The sequence below is a fragment of the Oncorhynchus nerka genome, linkage group LG5 (genome assembly GCF_034236695.1).
Source record: "Oncorhynchus nerka isolate Pitt River linkage group LG5, Oner_Uvic_2.0, whole genome shotgun sequence".
In the NCBI taxonomy this organism is placed as follows: Eukaryota; Metazoa; Chordata; class Actinopteri; order Salmoniformes; family Salmonidae; genus Oncorhynchus; species Oncorhynchus nerka.
Genome location: NC_088400.1, coordinates 17436050 through 17458210, shown reverse-complemented (window position 1 = coordinate 17458210; position 22161 = coordinate 17436050). Strand labels below are relative to the sequence as shown.

Here is a 22161-nt window from a genome sequence, read left to right as displayed (position 1 = left end):
TGTTCTGCTATTATTCTGTTGTTCTGTTAATATTCTGTTATTATTCTGTTGTTCTGTTATTATTCTGTTATTATTCTGTTGTTCTGTTATTATTCTGTTGTTCTGCTATTATTCTGTTGTTCTGTTATTATTCTGTTATTATTCTGTTGTTCTGTTATTATTCTGTTATTATTCTGTTGTTCTGTTATTATTCTGTTGTTCTGTTATTATTCTGTTATTATTCTGTTGTTCTGTTATTATTCTGTTGTTCTGTTATTGTTCTGTTGTTCTGCTATTATTCTGTTGTTCTGTTATTATTCTGTTATTCTGCTATTATTCTGTTGTTCTGTTATTATTCTGTTGTTCTGTTATTATTCTGTTATTATTCTGTTGTTCTGTTATTATTCTGTTATTATTCTGTTATTATTCTGTTATTATTCTGTTGTTCTGTTATTATTCTGTTATTATTCTGTTCTGTTATTATTCTGTTGTTCTGTTATTATTCTGTTATTATTCTGTTGTTCTGTTATTATTCTGTTGTTCTGTTATTGTTCTGTTGTTCTGCTATTATTCTGTTGTTCTGTTATTATTCTGTTATTCTGCTATTATTCTGTTGTTCTGTTATTATTCTGTTGTTCTGTTATTATTCTGTTATTATTCTGTTGTTCTGTTATTATTCTGTTATTATTCTGTTGTTCTGTTATTATTCTGTTATTATTCTGTTGTTCTGTTATTATTCTGTTGTTCTGTTATTATTCTGTTATTATTCTGTTGTTCTGTTATTATTCTGTTGTTCTGCTATTATTCTGTTGTTCTGTTATTATTCTGTTGTTCTGTTATTCTTCTGTTGTTCTGTTATTGTTCTGTTATTATTCTGTTGTTCTGTTATTATTCTGTTGTTCTGTTATTGTTCTGTTATTATTCTGTTGTTCTGCTATTATTCTGTTGTTCTGTTATTATTCTGTTGTTCTGTTATTGTTCTGTTATTATTCTGTTGTTCTGCTATTATTCTGTTGTTCTGTTATTATTCTGTTGTTCTGTTATTCTTCTGTTGTTCTGTTATTATTCTGTTGTTCTGCTATTATTCTGTAAATGTTTTATGTATTTAGGCTGTGGTTACTATTGGGTTTCTACACACAAACACACACTTAATCTAGTGCACACTACTGACTCTAGTGTAACACACACCTTGTCCAGCTCAGTCTTTCTGGGCATCATGGGAGAAGTGGACTCTTCTGGTCCTTTTCCCTGACTCACTTTATGGACCACCTGAGAACACACACACACACACACACACACACACACACACACACACACACACACACACACACACACACACACACACACACACACACACACACACACACACACACACACACACACACACACACACATGGATGTGGAAAGGGAAAGGAAAGGAAAAGTGTGTGTGTGACAGGTGTGTGTGTGTGTGTGTGTGTGTGTGTGTTGTCCTCACCCTGAGCCACCTGTGTGCCTGCTCCCGGCTCTGCACAGCCAGGACCAGAGCCTCTCCACTGGGTGGAGAGAACCTCAGCTCATGTCTCTTCCTGCGTCCCTCTTTAGGGGCGTAGACAACAGTGCAAAGGGTCAGGGGCAGGTCAACATACGGGGACACGTCCTTAGAGCTCTTATAGCACTGGAGGAGAGAACACAGGGGTTAAGGATTGTGTGTGTGTGTGTCTGTGTGTGTGAGTGTGTGTGTGTGTGTGTGTGTGTGTATGTGTGTGTGTGTGTGTGTGTACCTGTAGCCTGTTGTCCCGTATGACAGTCAGTTGCTTGGCCCACTGTCCAAAGCGTTTCTTTCGCAGCAGAAAGGCACATATCCTACAGTCTCTGACAGGGAGCATGGAGCTCTCATCACTAGGCCAGTGGTGGGTCAGCCTGGACCCTGGTCCTGCTCCCCTTTCCTCTTCATCCTCCTCATACGACTCATAGGAACTACTCAGAGCATCAGAGTCATTGTCTGGGGAGAGGGAGAGACCAAGAAAATACAGTTAGACAGACCAATCAGAAGAAACTACAGACTGAGACCAATAAACCACAGTTAGACTGAGACCAATCAGAAGAAACTACAGTTGTCTGTGTTAAGGAATACAATTCTTAAAAATCTCTTTAGGAATGAAATGTTAACACACTTCTCTTTCGATTGTAGAAAAGACACACACACACACACACACACACACACACACAGACACACACACACACACACACACACACACACACACACACACACACACACACACACACACACACATACATACATACATACATACATACATACATACATACATCTGCACATGTTTACTACAAAGAACAAAACGTCAATGTCACCCTGGACACACAGACCAGAAGCTATGAATCTGGCCTTGTTGTGGTCCTGTAGGATATGTTTTCTACTACGTTTGACTCACAGGAGTTTTTGCGTTGTCGTCCGTTGATGCAGGTAGAAGGAGAGTTGTTGTCTGCATCCTCATAGTAACCATCCTCTATGGAGTTAGGAGGGCTGGAGCTCCCACGTGTGGTGATGTACTCTGGCTGCTTGCCAGGGCTGAGAGGTACTGCCTCTTCATAGTAAGCCTCAGGAGGGGGGGTGGTGGGCAGGGGCGGAGGGGTCTCTGAGGAGCGGGGGAGAGGAGTCTGGACTGCTCTATAGGATAGGTAAACACAGGTACTGCACTTATATGACATATTACATACCAATACACATGTAACCACACATGAAAAACAACCGTTTGTTTGCAATGTTTCTATGAATCACACACACACACGCATGAACGTACACACACACCACAAACACACACACTGTGCAAAGCTAGGTCACTTGTAAAATAAGTGTAGAATGGGACTAGACAGGAAACACTCCACCACACCTCAGAATGAGCTCTGAAAGCACTATGGGGGATCATCAACACAATGGGGGATCAACTAACACTATGGAGAATCAACTAACACTATGGGGGATCAACTAACACTATGGAGGATCATCAACACAATGGGGGATCAACTAACACTATGGAGGATCATCTAACACTATGGAGGATCATCTAACACTATGGAGGATCATCTAACACTATGGGGGATCAACTAACACTATGGAGGATCATCAACACAATGGGGGATCAACTAACACTATGGAGGATCATCAACACAATGGGGGATCAACTAAGTCGCTCTGGATAAGAGCGTCTGCTAAATGACTTAAATGTAAATGTAATGGGGGACCATCTAACACTATGGGGGATCATCAACACAATGGGGGATCATCAACACTATGGGGGATCAACTAACACTATGGGGGATCATCAACACAATGGGGGATCAACTAACACTATGGAGGATCATCAACACAATGGGGGATCAACTAACACTATGGGGGATCATCAACACAATGGGGGATCAACTAACACAATGGGGGATCAACTAACACTATGGGGGATCATCTAACACTATGGAGGATCATCAACACAATGGGGGATCAACTAACACTATGGAGGATCATCAACACAATGGGGGATCAACTAACACTATGGGGGATCATCAACACAATGGGGGATCAACTAACACAATGGGGGATCAACTAACACTATGGAGGATCATCAACACAATGGGGGATCAACTAACACTATGGAGGATCATCAACACAATGGGGGATCAACTAACACTATGGAGGATCATCAACACAATGGGGGACCATCTAACACTATGGGGGATCATCAACACAATGGGGGATCATCAACACTATGGGGGATCAACTAACACTATGGGGGATCATCAACACAATGGGGGATCATCAACACAATGGGGGATCATCAACACAATGGGGGATCAACTAACACTATGGAGGATCATCAACACAATGGGGGATCAACTAACACTATGGAGGATCATCAACACAATGGGGGATCAACTAACACTATGGGGGATCATCAACACAATGGGGGATCAACTAACACTATGGGGATCATCAACACAATGGGGATCATCAACACAATGGGGGATAACACAATGGGGGATCAACTAACACTATGGGGATCATCTAACACTATGGGGGATCAACTAACACTATGGAGGATCATCAACACAATGGGGGATCAACTAACACTATGGAGGATCATCAACACAATGGGGGATCAACTAACACTATGGAGGATCATCAACACAATGGGGGATCAACTAACACTATGGGGGACCATCTAACACTATGGGGGATCATCAACACAATGGGGGATCATCAACACTATGGGGGATCAACTAACACTATGGGGGATCATCAACACAATGGGGGATCATCAACACAATGGGGGATCATCAACACAATGGGGGATCAACTAACACTATGGAGGATCATCAACACAATGGGGGATCAACTAACACTATGGAGGATCATCAACACAATGGGGGATCAACTAACACTATGGGGGATCATCAACACAATGGGGGATCAACTAACACAATGGGGGATCAACTAACACTATGGAGGATCATCAACACAATGGGGGATCAACTAACACTATGGGGGACCATCTAACACTATGGGGGATCATCAACACAATGGGGGATCATCAACACTATGGGGGATCAACTAACACTATGGGGGATCATCAACACAATGGGGGATCATCAACACAATGGGGGATCATCAACACAATGGGGGATCAACTAACACATCAATGGAGGATCATCAACACAATGGGGGATCACACAATGGGGGATCAACTAACACAATGGGGGATCAACTAACACTATGGAGGATCATCAACACAATGGGGGATCAACTAACACTATGGAGGATCATCAACACAATGGGGGATCAACTAACACTATGGGGGATCATCAACACAATGGGGGATCAACTAACACAATGGGGGATCAACTAACACTATGGGGGATCATCTAACACTATGCGGGATCATCTAACACTATGGGGGATCATCAACACAATGGGGGATCATCAACACTATGGGGGATCAACTAACACTATGGGGGATCATCAACACAATGGGGGATCATCAACACAATGGGGGATCATCAACACAATGGGGGATCAACTAACACTATGGAGGATCATCAACACAATGGGGGATCAACTAACACAATGGGGGATCAACTAACACTATGGAGGATCATCAACACAATGGGGGATCAACTAACACTATGGAGGATCATCAACACAATGGGGGATCAACTAACACTATGGGGGATCATCAACACAATGGGGGATCAACTAACACAATGGGGGATCAACTAACACTATGGGGGATCATCTAACACTATGGGGGATCATCAACACAATGGGGGATCAACTAACACAATGGGGGATCAACTAACACTATGGGGATCATCTAACACTATGGGGATCATCAACACAATGGGGGATCAACACAATGGGGATCAACACTATGGGGGATCATCAACACAATGGGGGATCATCAACACAATGGGGGATCAACTAACACTATGGGGGATCATCAACACAATGGGGGATCATCTAACACTATGGGGGATCATCTAACACTATGGGGGATCAACTAACACAATGGGGGATCATCAACACAATGGGGGATCAACTAACACTATGGGGGATCATCTAACACTATGGGGGATCATCAACACAATGGGGGATCAACTAACACTATGGGGGATCAACTAACACAATGGGGGATCAACTAACACAATGGGGGATCATCAACACAATGGGGGATCAACTAACACTATGGGGGATCATCAACACAATGGGGGATCAACTAAGTCACTCTGGATAAGAGCGTCTGCTAAATGACTTAAATGTAAATGTAATGGGGGACCATCTAACACTATGGGGGATCATCAACACAATGGGGTATCATCAACACTATGGGGGATCAACTAACACTATGGGGGATCATCAACACAATGGGGGATCAACTAACACTATGGAGGATCATCAACACAATGGGGGATCAACTAACACTGTGGGGGATCATCAACACAATGGGGGATCAACTAACACAATGGGGGATCAACTAACACTATGGGGGATCATCTAACACTATGGGGGATCAACTAACACTATGGAGGATCATCAACACAATGGGGGATCAACTAACACTATGGAGGATCATCAACACAACGGGGGATCAACTAACACTATGGGGGACCATCAACACAATGGGGGATCATCAACACAATGGGGGATCATCAACACAATGGGGGATCAACTAACACTATGGAGGATCATCAACACAATGGGGGATCAACTAACACTATGGAAGATCATCAACACAATGGGGGATCAACTAACACAATGGGGGATCATCAACACAATGGGGGATCATCAACACAATGGGGGATCAACTAACACTATGGAGGATCATCAACACAATGGGGGATCAACTAACACTATGGAGGATCATCAACACAATGGGGGATCAACTAACACTATGGGGGATCATCAACACAATGGGGGATCAACTAACACAATGGGGGATCAACTAACACTATGGGGGATCATCTAACACTATGGGGGATCAACTAACACTATGGAGGATCATCAACACAATGGGGGATCAACTAACACTATGGAGGATCATCAACACAATGGGGGATCAACTAACACTATGGAGGATCATCAACACAATGGGGGATCAACTAACACTATGGGGGACCATCTAACACTATGGGGGATCATCAACACAATGGGGGATCATCAACACTATGGGGGATCAACTAACACTATGGGGGATCATCAACACAATGGGGGATCATCAACACAATGGGGGATCATCAACACAATGGGGGATCAACTAACACTATGGAGGATCATCAACACAATGGGGGATCAACTAACACAATGGGGGATCAACTAACACTATGGAGGATCATCAACACAATGGGGGATCAACTAACACTATGGAGGATCATCAACACAATGGGGGATCAACTAACACTATGGGGGATCATCAACACAATGGGGGATCAACTAACACAATGGGGGATCAACTAACACTATGGGGATCATCTAACACTATGGGGGATCATCAACACTATGGGGGATCAACTAACACAATGGGGGATCAACTAACACTATGGGGGATCATCTAACACTATGGGGGATCATCAACACAATGGGGGATCAACTAACACTATGGGGGATCATCAACACAATGGGGGATCATCAACACAATGGGGGATCAACTAACACTATGGGGATCATCAACACAATGGGGGATCATCTAACACTATGGGGGATCATCTAACACTATGGGGGATCAACTAACACAATGGGGGATCCTCAACACAATGGGGGATCAACTAACACTATGGGGGATCATCTAACACTATGGGGGATCATCAACACAATGGGGGATCAACTAACACTATGGGGGATCATCAACACAATGGGGGATCAACTAACACAATGGGGGATCATCAACACAATGGGGGATCAACTAACACTATGGGGGATCATCAACACAATGGGGGATCAACTAACACTATGGGGATCATCAACACAATGGGGATCAACTAACACTATGGGGGATCATCAACACAATGGGGGATCAATCTAACACTATGGGGGATCATCTAACACTATGGGGGATCATCAACACAATGGGGATCATCAACACAATGGGGGATCAACTAACACTATGGGGGATCATCAACACAATGGGGGGGGGATCTAACACTATGGAGGATCATCAACACAATGGGGGATCATCAACACTATGGAGGATCATCAACACAGTGGGGGATCATCTAACACTATGGGGGATCATCAACACAATGGGGGATCAACTAACACTATGGGGGATCATCAACACAATGGGGGATCAACTAACACTATGGGGGATCATCAACACAATGGGGGATCAACTAACACTACGGGGGATCATCTAACACTATGCGGGATCATCAACACAAAGGGGGATCAACTAACACTATGGAGGATCATCAACACTATGGGGGATCAACTAACACTATGGAGGATCATCAACACAATGGGGATCAACTAACACTATGGGGGATCATCAACACAATGGGGGATCAACTAACACTATGGGGATCATCTAATATGGGGGATCATCAACACAATGGGGGATCAACTAACACTATGGGGGATCATCTAACACTATGGGGGATCAACTAACACTATGGGGGATCATCAACACAATGGGGGATCAACTAACACTATGGAGGATCATCAACACAATGGGGGATCATCTAAACCTATGGAGGATCATCAACACAATGGGGGATCAACTAACACTATGGGGGATCATCAACACAATGGGGGATCATCAACACAATGGGGGATCAACTAACACTATGGGGGATCAACTGGGGGATCTCTAACATAAGAGGATCTAAATCTAAATGACAGAATGAGTTCAACTGGGAAAGCACTATGGGGATCATCAACACAATGGGGGATCAACTAACACTATGGGGGATCATCTAACACTATGGGGGATCAACTAACACTATGGAGGATCATCAACACAATGGGGGATCAACTAACACTATGGAGGATCATCAACACAATGGGGGATCAACTAACACTATGGGGGATCATCAACACAATGGGGGATCAACTAACACAATGGGGGATCAACTAACACTATGGGGGATCATCTAACACTATGGGGGATCATCAACACTATGGGGGATCAACTAACACAATGGGGGATCAACTAACACTATGGGGGATCATCTAACACTATGGGGGATCATCAACACAATGGGGGATCAACTAACACTATGGGGGATCATCAACACAATGGGGGATCATCAACACAATGGGGGATCAACTAACACTATGGGGGATCATCAACACAATGGGGGATCATCTAACACTATGGGGGATCATCTAACACTATGGGGGATCAACTAACACAATGGGGGATCATCAACACAATGGGGGATCAACTAACACTATGGGGGATCATCTAACACTATGGGGGATCATCAACACAATGGGGGATCAACTAACACTATGGGGGATCATCAACACAATGGGGGATCAACTAACACAATGGGGGATCATCAACACAATGGGGGATCAACTAACACTATGGGGGATCATCAACACAATGGGGGATCAACTAACCCTATGGGGGATCATCAACACAATGGGGGATCAACTAACACTATGGGGGATCATCAACACAATGGGGGATCAACTAACACTATGGGGGATCATCTAACACTATGGGGGATCATCAACACAATGGGGGATCATCAACACAATGGGGGATCAACTAACACTATGGGGGATCATCAACACTATGGGGGATCAACTAACACAATGGGGGATCATCAACACAATGGGGGATCAACTAACACTATGGAGGATCATCAACACAATGGGGGATCAACTAACACTATGGAGGATCATCAACACAGTGGGGGATCATCTAACACTATGGGGGATCATCAACACAATGGGGGATCAACTAACACTATGGGGGATCATCAACACAATGGGGGATCAACTAACACTATGGGGGATCATCAACACAATGGGGGATCAACTAACACTACGGGGGATCATCTAACACTATGCGGGATCATCAACACAAAGGGGGATCAACTAACACTATGGAGGATCATCAACACTATGGGGGATCAACTAACACTATGGAGGATCATCAACACAATTGGGGATCAACTAACACTATGGGGGATCATCAACACAATGGGGGATCAACTAACACTATGGGGGATCATCTAACACTATGGGGGATCATCAACACAATGGGGGATCAACTAACACTATGGGGGATCACTATGGGGGATAACAACATGGGGGATCATCTAACACTATGGGGGATCAACTAACACTATGGGGGATCATCAACACAATGGGGGATCAACTAACACTATGGAGGATCATCAACACAATGGGGGTCATCTAACACTATGGAGGATCATCAACACAATGGGGGATCAACTAACACTATGGGGGATCATCAACACAATGGGGGATCAACTAACACAATGGGGGATCAACTAACACTATGGGGGATCAACTAAGTCGCTCTGGATAAGAGCGTCTGCTAAATGACTAAATGACAGAATGAGCTCTGAAAGCACTATGGGGGATCATCAACACAATGGGGGATCAACTAACACTATGGGGGATCATCTAACACTATGGGGGATCAACTAACACTATGGAGGATCATCAACACAATGGGGGATCAACTAACACTATGGAGGATCATCAACACAATGGGGGATCATCTAACACTATGGAGGATCATCAACACTATGGGGGACCAATCTGTCCGCCCCCCCCCTCTCTCTCTCTCCCCCGGTCCCTCTCGCTCTATCTTTCTCTCCCTTGGTCCAAGCCCCCCCCCTCTCTCTCTCTCTCGGTCCCTCTCGCTCTATCTTTCTCTCCCTTTGTCCAACCCCCCGTCCCTCTCTCTCTCCCCCTCTCTCTCTCTCTCGCTCTTTCTTTCTCTCCCTTGGTCCAACCCCCCCTCTCTCTCACTTTCTCTCCCTTGGTCCAACCCCCCGTCCCACTCTCTCCCCCTCTCTCTCTCGATCGCTCTATCTTTCTATCCCTTGGTCCAACCCCCCTCTCTCTCTCTCTCCCTTGGTCCAACCCCCCCTCTCTCTCCCTCTCTCTCTCCCTTGGTCCACCCCCCCCCCTCTCTCTCCTTGGTCCAACCCCCCCTCTCTCTCTCCCTCTCCCCTCCTCCTTCTCTCTCACTGACTGGTAATAGTTCAGTGGGGAGCTGTAGCAGGTCTCAGAGGAGACTGACGTACGGACACTGACTGACAGATAGAGGGACTTGTTATAACTGCCCTGCAGCTGCAGAGAAAGAGAGGGAAAGAGAGAGGGTGAGAAAGAAAACAAGAGAGAGCGAGAGAGAGAGACAGCACTACACTCCAGAACCATCTGTCTTGTCTGTCCTGTTCAAATCTTTCTTACAGCCATACCTCTCTGTCATCCTCCCTTACTGCCATACCTCTCTGTCATCCACCCATACCGCCATATCTCTCTATCATCCTCCCTTACAGCTATACCTCTCTGTCATCCTCCCTTACAGCTATACCTCTCTGTCATCCTCCCTTACAGCTATACCTCTCTGTCGTCCTCCCTTACAGCTATACCTCTCTGTCGTCCTCCCTTACAGCCATACCTCTCTGTCATCCTCCCTTACAGCCATACCTCTCTGTCATCCTCCCTTACAGCCATACCTCTCTGTCATCCTCCCTTACAGCTATACCTCTCTGTCATCCTCCCTTACAGCCATACCTCTCTGTCGTCCTCCCTTATAGCTATACCTCTCTGTCGTCCTCCCTTACAGCCATACCTCTCTGTCATCCTCCCTTACAGCTATACCTCTCTGTTGTCCTCCCTTACAGCTATACCTCTCTGTCATCCTCCCTTACAGCCATACCTCTCTGTCGTCCTCCCTTACAGCTATACCTCTCTGTCGTCCTCCCTTACAGCTATACCTCTCTGTCGTCCTCCCTTACAGCCACACTTCTCTGTCATCTCCCTTACTGCCATACCTCTCTGTCGTCCTCCCTTACAGCCATACCTCTCTGTCGTCCTCCCTTACAGCCATACCTCTCTGTCGTCCTCCCTTACAGCCACACTTCTCTGTCATCTCCCTTACTGCCATACCTCTCTGTCGTCCTCCCTTACAGCCATACCTCTGTCACCCCCCACCCCTTTATGTACAGGGTGATATCACAGCTTATGCTCCACATGGGCCAGCTATGATTTAATTCCAGAGCGTCATTGTTGTTGAGGGGAACGATTCAATGGTTAGTAGGATTGATATACAGTACTTCAGATTCATAGACACACATAAAACACATGTATGGTTAGTAGGATTGATATACAGTACTTCAGATTCATAGACACACATAAAACACATGTATGGTTAGTAGGATTGATATACAGTACTTCAGATTCATAGACACACATAAAACACATGTATGGTTAGTAGGATTGATATACAGTACTTCAGATTCATAGACAGACATAAAACACATGTATGGTTAGTAGGATTGATATACAGTACTTCAGATTCATAGACACACATAAAAACACATGTATGGTTAGTAGGATTGATATACAGTACTTCAGATGCATAGACACACATAAAACACATGTATGAACACACAGGAACAGTAAATGTGTGTAATGTGTAGCTCACCTGTTTTGAGGGTATTGTGTCAGTGTGTGTGTCAGTGTGTGTGTCAGTGTGTGTCTCTGTGTGTGTGTCCTGCTTCTCGTTCCTGTCCTCTGTCATGTCTTTCAGCTCCCCCAGGTCACAGTCTGGACAGAGGTAGAAGACAGTTAAAGGGAAAGTTCAGCTCCCCCAGGTCACAGTTTGGACAGAGGTAGAAGACAGTTAAAGGGAAAGTTCAGGATTTTACAACTTGAAGTTAGGCGGTTGCTCACCCTGAAAATGGGCCAGGAGAAACGGTTGTAAAATCTTTAACTTCTCCTTTATTGATGCCCTGGTTGTTCAAATAAAGTTAGTATCGCTCCGAGAACCAAACTCACCAAAGGTCTCGAAGAGGGATTCCACAAAGCTGGTGCCGTGTCTGTAGACTGACGTGTTCATGGACAAGTAGTCTGGTCCTGTCACTGAGACAAAACATGCTGTTTAAACACACTTTTAGAAAGATATTATATTGTTTGATTTCACTTTATCTGTGATGTCTCTGTTCCTATCTGTCTATCTCTGTCTATGTCAGACCTGGGTTCAATTACTATTTGAAATCATTTTGACTTGCCTAATTAGATGAAGGTTAAATAAAAAATTAAGTAAAATAATAAAATAAATTCAAGCATCTGTGCTTGAATGAGTTTGCCTGTACAAACCCCCTTCCATCTGGCACTCTGGCAGACTAAAGCAAAAGCTTAAAAGTATTTGAACAATTTCAAATAGAATTTGAATCCAGGTCTGGTCTATACCTCTGTTTCCCTCCAACCTGTGGGCTGTAGCTGTCTGTCTGTAGTCTCCTACCTGTGGGCTGTAGCTGTCTGTAGTCTCCTACCTGTGGGCTGTAGCTGTCTGTCTGTAGTCTCCTACCTGTGGGCTGTAGCTGTCTGTCTGTAGTCCCCTACCTGTGGGCTGTAGCTGTCTGTCTGTAGTCTCCTACCTGTGGCTGTAGCTGTCTGTATCTAGTCTCCTACCTGTGGCTGTAGCTGTCTGTCTGTAGTCTCCTAACTGTTGCTGTAGCTGTCTGTCTGTAGTCTCCTACCTGTGGCTGTAGCTGTCTGTCTGTAGTCTCCTACCTGTGGGCTGTAGCTGTCTGTAGTCTCCTACCTGTGGCTGTAGCTGTATGTCTGTAGTCTCCTACCTGTGGGCTGTAGCTGTCTGTAGTCTCCTACCTGTTGCTGTAGCTGTCTGTCTGTAGTCTCCTACCTGTGGGCTGTAGCTGTCTGTATGTAGTCTCCTACCTGTGGGCTGTAGCTGTCTGTAGTCTCCTACCTGTTGCTGTAGCTGTCTGTCTGTAGTCTCCTACCTGTGGCTGTAGCTGTCTGTCTGTAGTCTCCTACCTGTTGCTGTAGCTGTCTGTCTGTAGTCTCCTACCTGTGGCTGTAGCTGTCTGTCTGTAGTCCCCTACCTGTGGCTGTAGCTGTCTGTCTGTAGTCTCCTACCTGTGGGCTGTAGCTGTCTGTAGTCTCCTACCTGTTGCTGTAGCTGTCTGTCTCTAGTCTCCTACCTGTGGGTTGTAGCTGTCTGTCTGTAGTCTCCTACCTGTGGGCTGTAGCTGTCTGTATGTAGTCTCCTACCTGTGGCTGTAGCTGTCTGTACGTAGTCTCCTACCTGTGGCTGTAGCTGTCTGTCAGTAGTCTCCTACCTGTGGGCTGTAGCTGTCTGTCTGTAGTCTCCTACATGTGGGCTGTAGCTGTCTGTAGTCTCCTACCTGTTGCTGTAGCTGTCTGTCTGTAGTCTCCTACCTGTGGGCTGTAGCTGTCTGTCTGTAGTCTCCTACCTGTGGGCTGTAGCTGTCTGTCTGTAGTCTCCTACCTGTGGGCTGTAGCTGTCTGTCTGTAGTCTCCTACCTGTGGGCTGTAGCTGTCTGTAGTCTCCTACCTGTTGCTGTAGCTGTCTGTCTGTAGTCTCCTACCTGTGGGCTGTAGCTGTCTGTCTGTAGTCTCCTACCTGTGGCTGTAGCTGTCTGTCTGTAGTCTCCTACCTGTTGCTGTAGCTGTCTGTCTGTAGTCTCCTACCTGTGGCTGTAGCTGTCTGTCTGTAGTCCCCTACCTGTGGCTGTAGCTGTCTGTAGTCTCCTACCTGTGGGCTGTAGCTGTCTGTCTGTAGTCTCCTACCTGTGGGCTGTAGCTGTCTGTCTGTAGTCCCCTACCTGTGGGCTGTAGCTGTCTGTCTGTAGTCTCCTACCTGTGGCTGTAGCTGTCTGTATCTAGTCTCCTACCTGTGGCTGTAGCTGTCTGTAGTCTCCTACATGTGGGCTGTAGCTGTCTGTAGTCTCCTACCTGTGGGCTGTAGCTGTCTGTCTGTAGTCTCCTACCTGTGGGCTGTAGCTGTCTGTCTGTAGTCCCCTACCTGTGGGCTGTAGCTGTCTGTCTGTAGTCTCCTACCTGTGGCTGTAGCTGTCTGTATCTAGTCTCCTACCTGTGGCTGTAGCTGTCTGTCTGTAGTCTCCTAACTGTTGCTGTAGCTGTCTGTCTGTAGTCTCCTACCTGTGGCTGTAGCTGTCTGTCTGTAGTCTCCTACCTGTGGGCTGTAGCTGTCTGTAGTCTCCTACCTGTGGCTGTAGCTGTCTGTCTGTAGTCTCCTACCTGTGGCTGTAGCTGTCTGTCTGTAGTCTCCTACCTGTGGGCTGTAGCTGTCTGTAGTCTCCTACCTGTTGCTGTAGCTGTCTGTAGTCTCCTACCTGTTGCTGTAGCTGTCTGTCTCTAGTCTCCTACCTGTGGGTTGTAGCTGTCTGTCTGTAGTCTCCTACCTGTGGGCTGTAGCTGTCTGTATGTAGTCTCCTACCTGTGGCTGTAGCTGTCTGTATGTAGTCTCCTACCTGTGGCTGTAGCTGTCTGTCAGTAGTCTCCTACCTGTGGGCTGTAGCTGTCTGTCTGTAGTCTCCTACATGTGGGCTGTAGCTGTCTGTAGTCTCCTACCTGTTGCTGTAGCTGTCTGTCTGTAGTCTCCTACCTGTGGGCTGTAGCTGTCTGTCTGTAGTCTCCTACCTGTGGGCTGTAGCTGTCTGTCTGTAGTCTCCTACCTGTGGGCTGTAGCTGTCTGTCTGTAGTCTCCTACCTGTGGGCTGTAGCTGTCTGTAGTCTCCTACCTGTTGCTGTAGCTGTCTGTCTGTAGTCTCCTACCTGTGGGCTGTAGCTGTCTGTATGTAGTCTCCTACCTGTGGGCTGTAGCTGTCTGTAGTCTCCTACCTGTTGCTGTAGCTGTCTGTCTGTAGTCTCCTACCTGTGGCTGTAGCTGTCTGTCTGTAGTCTCCTACCTGTTGCTGTAGCTGTCTGTCTGTAGTCTCCTACCTGTGGCTGTAGCTGTCTGTCTGTAGTCCCCTACCTGTGGCTGTAGCTGTCTGTAGTCTCCTACCTGTGGGCTGTAGCTGTCTGTCTGTAGTCTCCTACCTGTGGGCTGTAGCTGTCTGTCTGTAGTCCCCTACCTGTGGGCTGTAGCTGTCTGTCTGTAGTCTCCTACCTGTGGCTGTAGCTGTCTGTATCTAGTCTCCTACCTGTGGCTGTAGCTGTCTGTAGTCTCCTACATGTGGGCTGTAGCTGTCTGTAGTCTCCTACCTGTGGGCTGTAGCTGTCTGTCTGTAGTCTCCTACCTGTGGGCTGTAGCTGTCTGTCTGTAGTCCCCTACCTGTGGGCTGTAGCTGTCTGTCTGTAGTCTCCTACCTGTGGCTGTAGCTGTCTGTATCTAGTCTCCTACCTGTGGCTGTAGCTGTCTGTCTGTAGTCTCCTAACTGTTGCTGTAGCTGTCTGTCTGTAGTCTCCTACCTGTGGCTGTAGCTGTCTGTCTGTAGTCTCCTACCTGTGGGCTGTAGCTGTCTGTAGTCTCCTACCTGTGGCTGTAGCTGTCTGTCTGTAGTCTCCTACCTGTGGCTGTAGCTGTCTGTCTGTAGTCTCCTACCTGTGGGCTGTAGCTGTCTGTAGTCTCCTACCTGTTGCTGTAGCTGTCTGTCTGTAGTCTCCTACCTGTGGGCTGTAGCTGTCTGTATGTAGTCTCCTACCTGTGGGCTGTAGCTGTCTGTAGTCTCCTACCTGTTGCTGTAGCTGTCTGTCTGTAGTCTCCTACCTGTGGCTGTAGCTGTCTGTCTGTAGTCTCCTACCTGTTGCTGTAGCTGTCTGTCTGTAGTCTCCTACCTGTGGCTGTAGCTGTCTGTCTGTAGTCCCCTACCTGTGGCTGTAGCTGTCTGTCTGTAGTCTCCTACCTGTGGGCTGTAGCTGTCTGTAGTCTCCTACCTGTTGCTGTAGCTGTCTGTCTCTAGTCTCCTACCTGTGGGTTGTAGCTGTCTGTCTGTAGTCTCCTACCTGTGGGCTGTAGCTGTCTGTATGTAGTCTCCTACCTGTGGCTGTAGCTGTCTGTATGTAGTCTCCTACCTGTGGCTGTAGCTGTCTGTCAGTAGTCTCCTACCTGCTGGCTGTTGCTGTCTGTCTGTAGTCTCCTACCTGTGGGCTGTAGCTGTCTGTAGTCTCCTACCTGTTGCTGTAGCTGTCTGTCTGTAGTCTCCTACCTGTGGGCTGTAGCTGTCTGTCTGTAGTCTCCTACCTGTGGGCTGTAGCTGTCTGTCTGTAGTCCCCTACCTGTGGGCTGTAGCTGTCTGTCTGTAGTCTCCTACCTGTGGGCTGTAGCTGTCTGTCTGTAGTCCCCTACCTGTGGGCTGTAGCTGTCTGTCTGTAGTCTCCTACCTGTGGGCTGTAGCTGTCTGTCTGTAGTCTCCTACCTGTGGCATAAAGCTGTCTGTCTGTAGTCTCCTACCTGTGGCTGTAGCTGTCTGTCTGTAGTCTCCTACCTGTGGCTGTTGCTGTCTGTATGTAGTCTCCTACCTGTGGGCTGTAGCTGTCTGTCTGTAGTCTCCTACCTGTGGCTGTAGCTGTCTGTCTGTAGTCTACTACCTGTTGCTGTAGCTGTCTGTCTGTAGTCTCCTACCTGTGGCTGTAGCTGTCTGTCTGTAGTCCCCTACCTGTGGCTGTAGCTGTCTGTCTGTAGTCTCCTACCTGTGGGCTGTAGCTGTCTGTAGTCTCCTACCTGTTGCTGTAGTTGTCTGTCTCTAGTCTCCTACCTGTGGGTTGTAGCTGTCTGTCTGTAGTCTCCTACCTGTGGGCTGTAGCTGTCTGTAGTCTCCTACATGTGGGCTGTAGCTGTCTGTAGTCTCCTACCTGTGGGCTGTAGCTGTCTGTCTGTAGTCTCCTACCTGTGGGCTGTAGCTGTCTGTAGTCTCCTACCTGTGGCTGTAGCTGTCTGTCTGTAGTCTCCTACCTGTGGCTGTAGCTGTCTGTCTGTAGTCTCCTACCTGTGGGCTGTAGCTGTCTGTAGTCTCCTACCTGTTGCTGTAGCTGTCTGTCTGTAGTCTCCTACCTGTGGGCTGTAGCTGTCTGTATGTAGTCTCCTACCTGTGGGCTGTAGCTGTCTGTAGTCTCCTACCTGTTGCTGTAGCTGTCTGTCTGTAGTCTCCTACCTGTGGCTGTAGCTGTCTGTCTGTAGTCTCCTACCTGTGGCTGTAGCTGTCTGTCTGTAGTCCCCTACCTGTGGCTGTAGCTGTCTGTCTGTAGTCTCCTACCTGTGGGCTGTAGCTGTCTGTAGTCTCCTACCTGTTGCTGTAGCTGTCTGTCTCTAGTCTCCTACCTGTGGGTTGTAGCTGTCTGTCTGTAGTCTCCTACCTGTGGGCTGTAGCTGTCTGTATGTAGTCTCCTACCTGTGGCTGTAGCTGTCTGTATGTAGTCTCCTACCTGTGGCTGTAGCTGTCTGTCAGTAGTCTCCTACCTGTGGGCTGTAGCTGTCTGTCTGTAGTCTCCTACCTGTGGGCTGTAGCTGTCTGTAGTCTCCTACCTGTTGCTGTAGCTGTCTGTCTGTAGTCTCCTACCTGTGGGCTGTAGCTGTCTGTCTGTAGTCTCCTACCTGTGGGCTGTAGCTGTCTGTCTGTAGTCCCCTACCTGTGGGCTGTAGCTGTCTGTCTGTAGTCTCCTACCTGTGGGCTGTAGCTGTCTGTCTGTAGTCTCCTACCTGTGGCCTAAAGCTGTCTGTCTGTAGTCTCCTACCTGTGGCTGTAGCTGTCTGTCTGTAGTCTCCTACCTGTGGCTGTTGCTGTCTGTCTGTAGTCTCCTACCTGTGGGCTGTAGCTGTCTGTCTGTAGTCTCCTACCTGTGGCTGTAGCTGTCTGTATGTAGTCTCCTACCTGTGGGCTATAGCTGTCTGTCAGTAGTCTCCTACCTGTGGGCTGTAGCTGTCTGTCTGTAGTCTCCTACCTGTGGGCTGTAGCTGTCTGTAGTCTCCTACCTGTTGCTGTAGCTGTCTGTATGTAGTCTCCTACCTGTGGGCTGTAGCTGTCTGTCTATAGTCTCCTACCTGTGGGCTGTAGCTGTCTGTCTGTAGTCTCCTACCTGTGGGCTGTAGCTGTCTGTCTGTAGTCTCCTACCTGTGGGCTGTAGCTGTCTGTCTGTAGTCCCCTACCTGTGGGATGTAGCTGTCTGTCTGTAGTCTCCTACCTGTGGGCTGTAGCTGTCTGTCTGTAGTCCCCTACCTGTGGGCTGTAGCTGTCTGTCTGTAGTCTCCTACCTGTGGGCTGTAGCTGTCTGTCTGTAGTCTCCTACCTGTGGCCTAAAGCTGTCTGTCTGTAGTCTCCTACCTGTGGCTGTAGCTGTCTGTCTGTAGTCTCCTACCTGTGGCTGTAGCTGTCTGTCTGTAGTCTCCTACCTGTGGGCTGTAGCTGTCTGTCTGTAGTCTCCTACCTGTGGCTGTAGCTGTCTGTCTGTAGTCTCCTACCTGTGGCTGTAGCTGTCTGTCTGTAGTCTCCTACCTGTGGGCTGTAGCTGTCTGTATGTAGTATCCTACCTGTGGCTGTAGCTGTCTGTCAGTAGTCTCCTACCTGTGGGCTGTAGCTGTCTGTCTGTAGTCTCCTACCTGTGGGCTGTAGCTGTCTGTCTGTAGTCCCCTACCTGTGGGCTGTAGCTGTCTGTAGTCTCCTACCTGTGGCTGTAGCTGTCTGTCTGTAGTCTCCTACCTGTGGCTGTAGCTGTCTGTCTGTAGTCTCCTACCTGTGGGCTGTAGCTGTCTGTAGTCTCCTACCTGTTGCTGTAGCTGTCTGTCTGTAGTCTCCTACCTGTGGGCTGTAGCTGTCTGTATGTAGTCTCCTACCTGTGGGCTGTAGCTGTCTGTAGTCTCCTACCTGTTGCTGTAGCTGTCTGTCTGTAGTCTCCTACCTGTGGCTGTAGCTGTCTGTCTGTAGTCTCCTACCTGTTGCTGTAGCTGTCTGTCTGTAGTCTCCTACCTGTGGCTGTAGCTGTCTGTCTGTAGTCCCCTACCTGTGGCTGTAGCTGTCTGTCTGTAGTCTCCTACCTGTGGGCTGTAGCTGTCTGTAGTCTCCTACCTGTTGCTGTAGCTGTCTGTCTCTAGTCTCCTACCGGTGGGTTGTAGCTGTCTGTCTGTAGTCTCCTACCTTGGGCTGTAGCTGTCTGTATGTAGTCTCCTACCTGTGGCTGTAGCTGTCTGTATGTAGTCTCCTACCTGTGGCTGTAGCTGTCTGTCAGTAGTCTCCTACCTGTGGGCTGTAGCTGTCTGTCTGTAGTCTCCTACCTGTGGGCTGTAGCTGTCTGTAGTCTCCTACCTGTTGCTGTAGCTGTCTGTCTGTAGTCTCCTACCTGTGGGCTGTAGCTGTCTGTCTGTAGTCTCCTACCTGTGGGCTGTAGCTGTCTGTCTGTAGTCCCCTACCTGTGGGCTGTAGCTGTCTGTCTGTAGTCTCCTACCTGTGGGCTGTAGCTGTCTGTCTGTAGGCCCCTACCTGTGGCTGTAGCTGTCTGTATGTAGTCTCCTACCTGTGGCTGTAGCTGTCTGTCAGTAGTCTCCTACCTGTGGGCTGTAGCTGTCTGTCTGTAGTCTCCTACCTGTGGGCTGTAGCTGTCTGTAGTCTCCTACCTGTTGCTGTAGCTGTCTGTCTGTAGTCTCCTACCTGTGGGCTGTAGCTGTCTGTCTGTAGTCTCCTACCTGTGGGCTGTAGCTGTCTGTCTGTAGTCCCCTACCTGTGGGCTGTAGCTGTCTGTCTGTAGTCTCCTACCTGTGGGCTGTAGCTGTCTGTCTGTAGTCTCCTACCTGTGGCCTAAAGCTGTCTGTCTGTAGTCTCCTACCTGTGGCTGTAGCTGTCTGTCTGTAGTCTCCTACCTGTGGCTGTTGCTGTCTGTATGTAGTCTCCTACCGGTGGGCTGTAGCTGTCTGTCTGTAGTCTCCTACCTGTGGCTGTAGCTGTCTGTATGTAGTCTCCTACCTGTGGGCTATAGCTGTCTGTCAGTAGTCTCCTACCTGTGGGCTGTAGCTGTCTGTCTGTAGTCTCCTACCTGTGGGCTGTAGCTGTCTGTAGTCTCCTACCTGTTGCTGTAGCTGTCTGTATGTAGTCTCCTACCTGTGGGCTGTAGCTGTCTGTCTATAGTCTCCTACCTGTGGGCTGTAGCTGTCTGTCTGTAGTCTCCTACCTGTGGGCTGTAGCTGTCTGTCTGTAGTCTCCTACCTGTGGGCTGTAGCTGTCTGTCTGTAGTCCCCTACCTGTGGGATGTAGCTGTCTGTCTGTAGTCTCCTACCTGTGGGCTGTAGCTGTCTGTCTGTAGTCCCCTACCTGTGGGCTGTAGCTGTCTGTCTGTAGTCTCCTACCTGTGGGCTGTAGCTGTCTGTCTGTAGTCTCCTACCTGTGGCCTAAAGCTGTCTGTCTGTAGTCTCCTACCTGTGGCTGTAGCTGTCTGTCTGTAGTCTCCTACCTGTGGCTGTAGCTGTCTGTATGTAGTCTCCTACCTGTGGGCTGTAGCTGTCTGTCTGTAGTCTCCTACCTGTGGCTGTAGCTGTCTGTCTGTAGTCTCCTACCTGTGGCTGTAGCTGTCTGTCTGTAGTCTCCTACCTGTGGGCTGTAGCTGTCTGTATGTAGTCTCCTACCTGTGGCTGTAGCTGTCTGTCAGTAGTCTCCTACCTGTGGGCTGTAGCTGTCTGTCTGTAGTCTCCTACCTGTGGGCTGTAGCTGTCTGTCTGTAGTCCCCTACCTGTGGGCTGTAGCTGTCTGTAGTCTCCTACCTGTGGCTGTAGCTGTCTGTCTGTAGTCTCCTACCTGTGGCTGTAGCTGTCTGTCTGTAGTCTCCTACCTGTGGGCTGTAGCTGTCTGTAGTCTCCTACCTGTTGCTGTAGCTGTCTGTCTGTAGTCTCCTACCTGTGGGCTGTAGCTGTCTGTATGTAGTCTCCTACCTGTGGGCTGTAGCTGTCTGTAGTCTCCTACCTGTTGCTGTAGCTGTCTGTCTGTAGTCTCCTACCTGTGGCTGTAGCTGTCTGTCTGTAGTCTCCTACCTGTTGCTGTAGCTGTCTGTCTGTAGTCTCCTACCTGTGGCTGTAGCTGTCTGTCTGTAGTCCCCTACCTGTGGCTGTAGCTGTCTGTCTGTAGTCTCCTACCTGTGGGCTGTAGCTGTCTGTAGTCTCCTACCTGTTGCTGTAGCTGTCTGTCTCTAGTCTCCTACCGGTGGGTTGTAGCTGTCTGTCTGTAGTCTCCTACCTTTGGGCTGTAGCTGTCTGTATGTAGTCTCCTACCTGTGGCTGTAGCTGTCTGTATGTAGTCTCCTACCTGTGGCTGTAGCTGTCTGTCAGTAGTCTCCTACCTGTGGGCTGTAGCTGTCTGTCTGTAGTCTCCTACCTGTGGGCTGTAGCTGTCTGTAGTCTCCTACCTGTTGCTGTAGCTGTCTGTCTGTAGTCTCCTACCTGTGGGCTGTAGCTGTCTGTCTGTAGTCTCCTACCTGTGGGCTGTAGCTGTCTGTCTGTAGTCCCCTACCTGTGGGCTGTAGCTGTCTGTCTGTAGTCTCCTACCTGTGGGCTGTAGCTGTCTGTCTGTAGGCCCCTACCTGTGGGCTGTAGCTGTCTGTCTGTAGTCTCCTACCTGTGGGCTGTAGCTGTCTGTCTGTAGTCTCCTACCTGTGGCATAAAGCTGTCTGTCTGTAGTCTCCTACCTGTGGCTGTAGCTGTCTGTTGCTGTAGTCTC

At 47.9% G+C, this 22161-nt stretch overlaps 1 protein-coding gene across 1 annotated transcript in view; it reads right to left on the bottom strand.

Moving 5' to 3' along the window:
- The window catches only part of LOC115119126 (actin filament-associated protein 1-like 1), a 126091-nt gene that overhangs the window by 23792 nt on the left and 80138 nt on the right, over positions 1 to 22161 (bottom strand). Inside the window, exons 3-8 of the mRNA XM_065018421.1 lie at positions 12515 to 12598; positions 12218 to 12283; positions 2412 to 2666; positions 1743 to 1963; positions 1457 to 1636; positions 1168 to 1248 (exon numbers count right to left, since the gene is read on the bottom strand). Coding sequence (XP_064874493.1) covers positions 1168 to 1248; positions 1457 to 1636; positions 1743 to 1963; positions 2412 to 2666; positions 12218 to 12283; positions 12515 to 12598 — 887 coding nt within the window. The remainder of the gene's footprint in view (positions 1 to 1167; positions 1249 to 1456; positions 1637 to 1742; positions 1964 to 2411; positions 2667 to 12217; positions 12284 to 12514; positions 12599 to 22161) is intronic.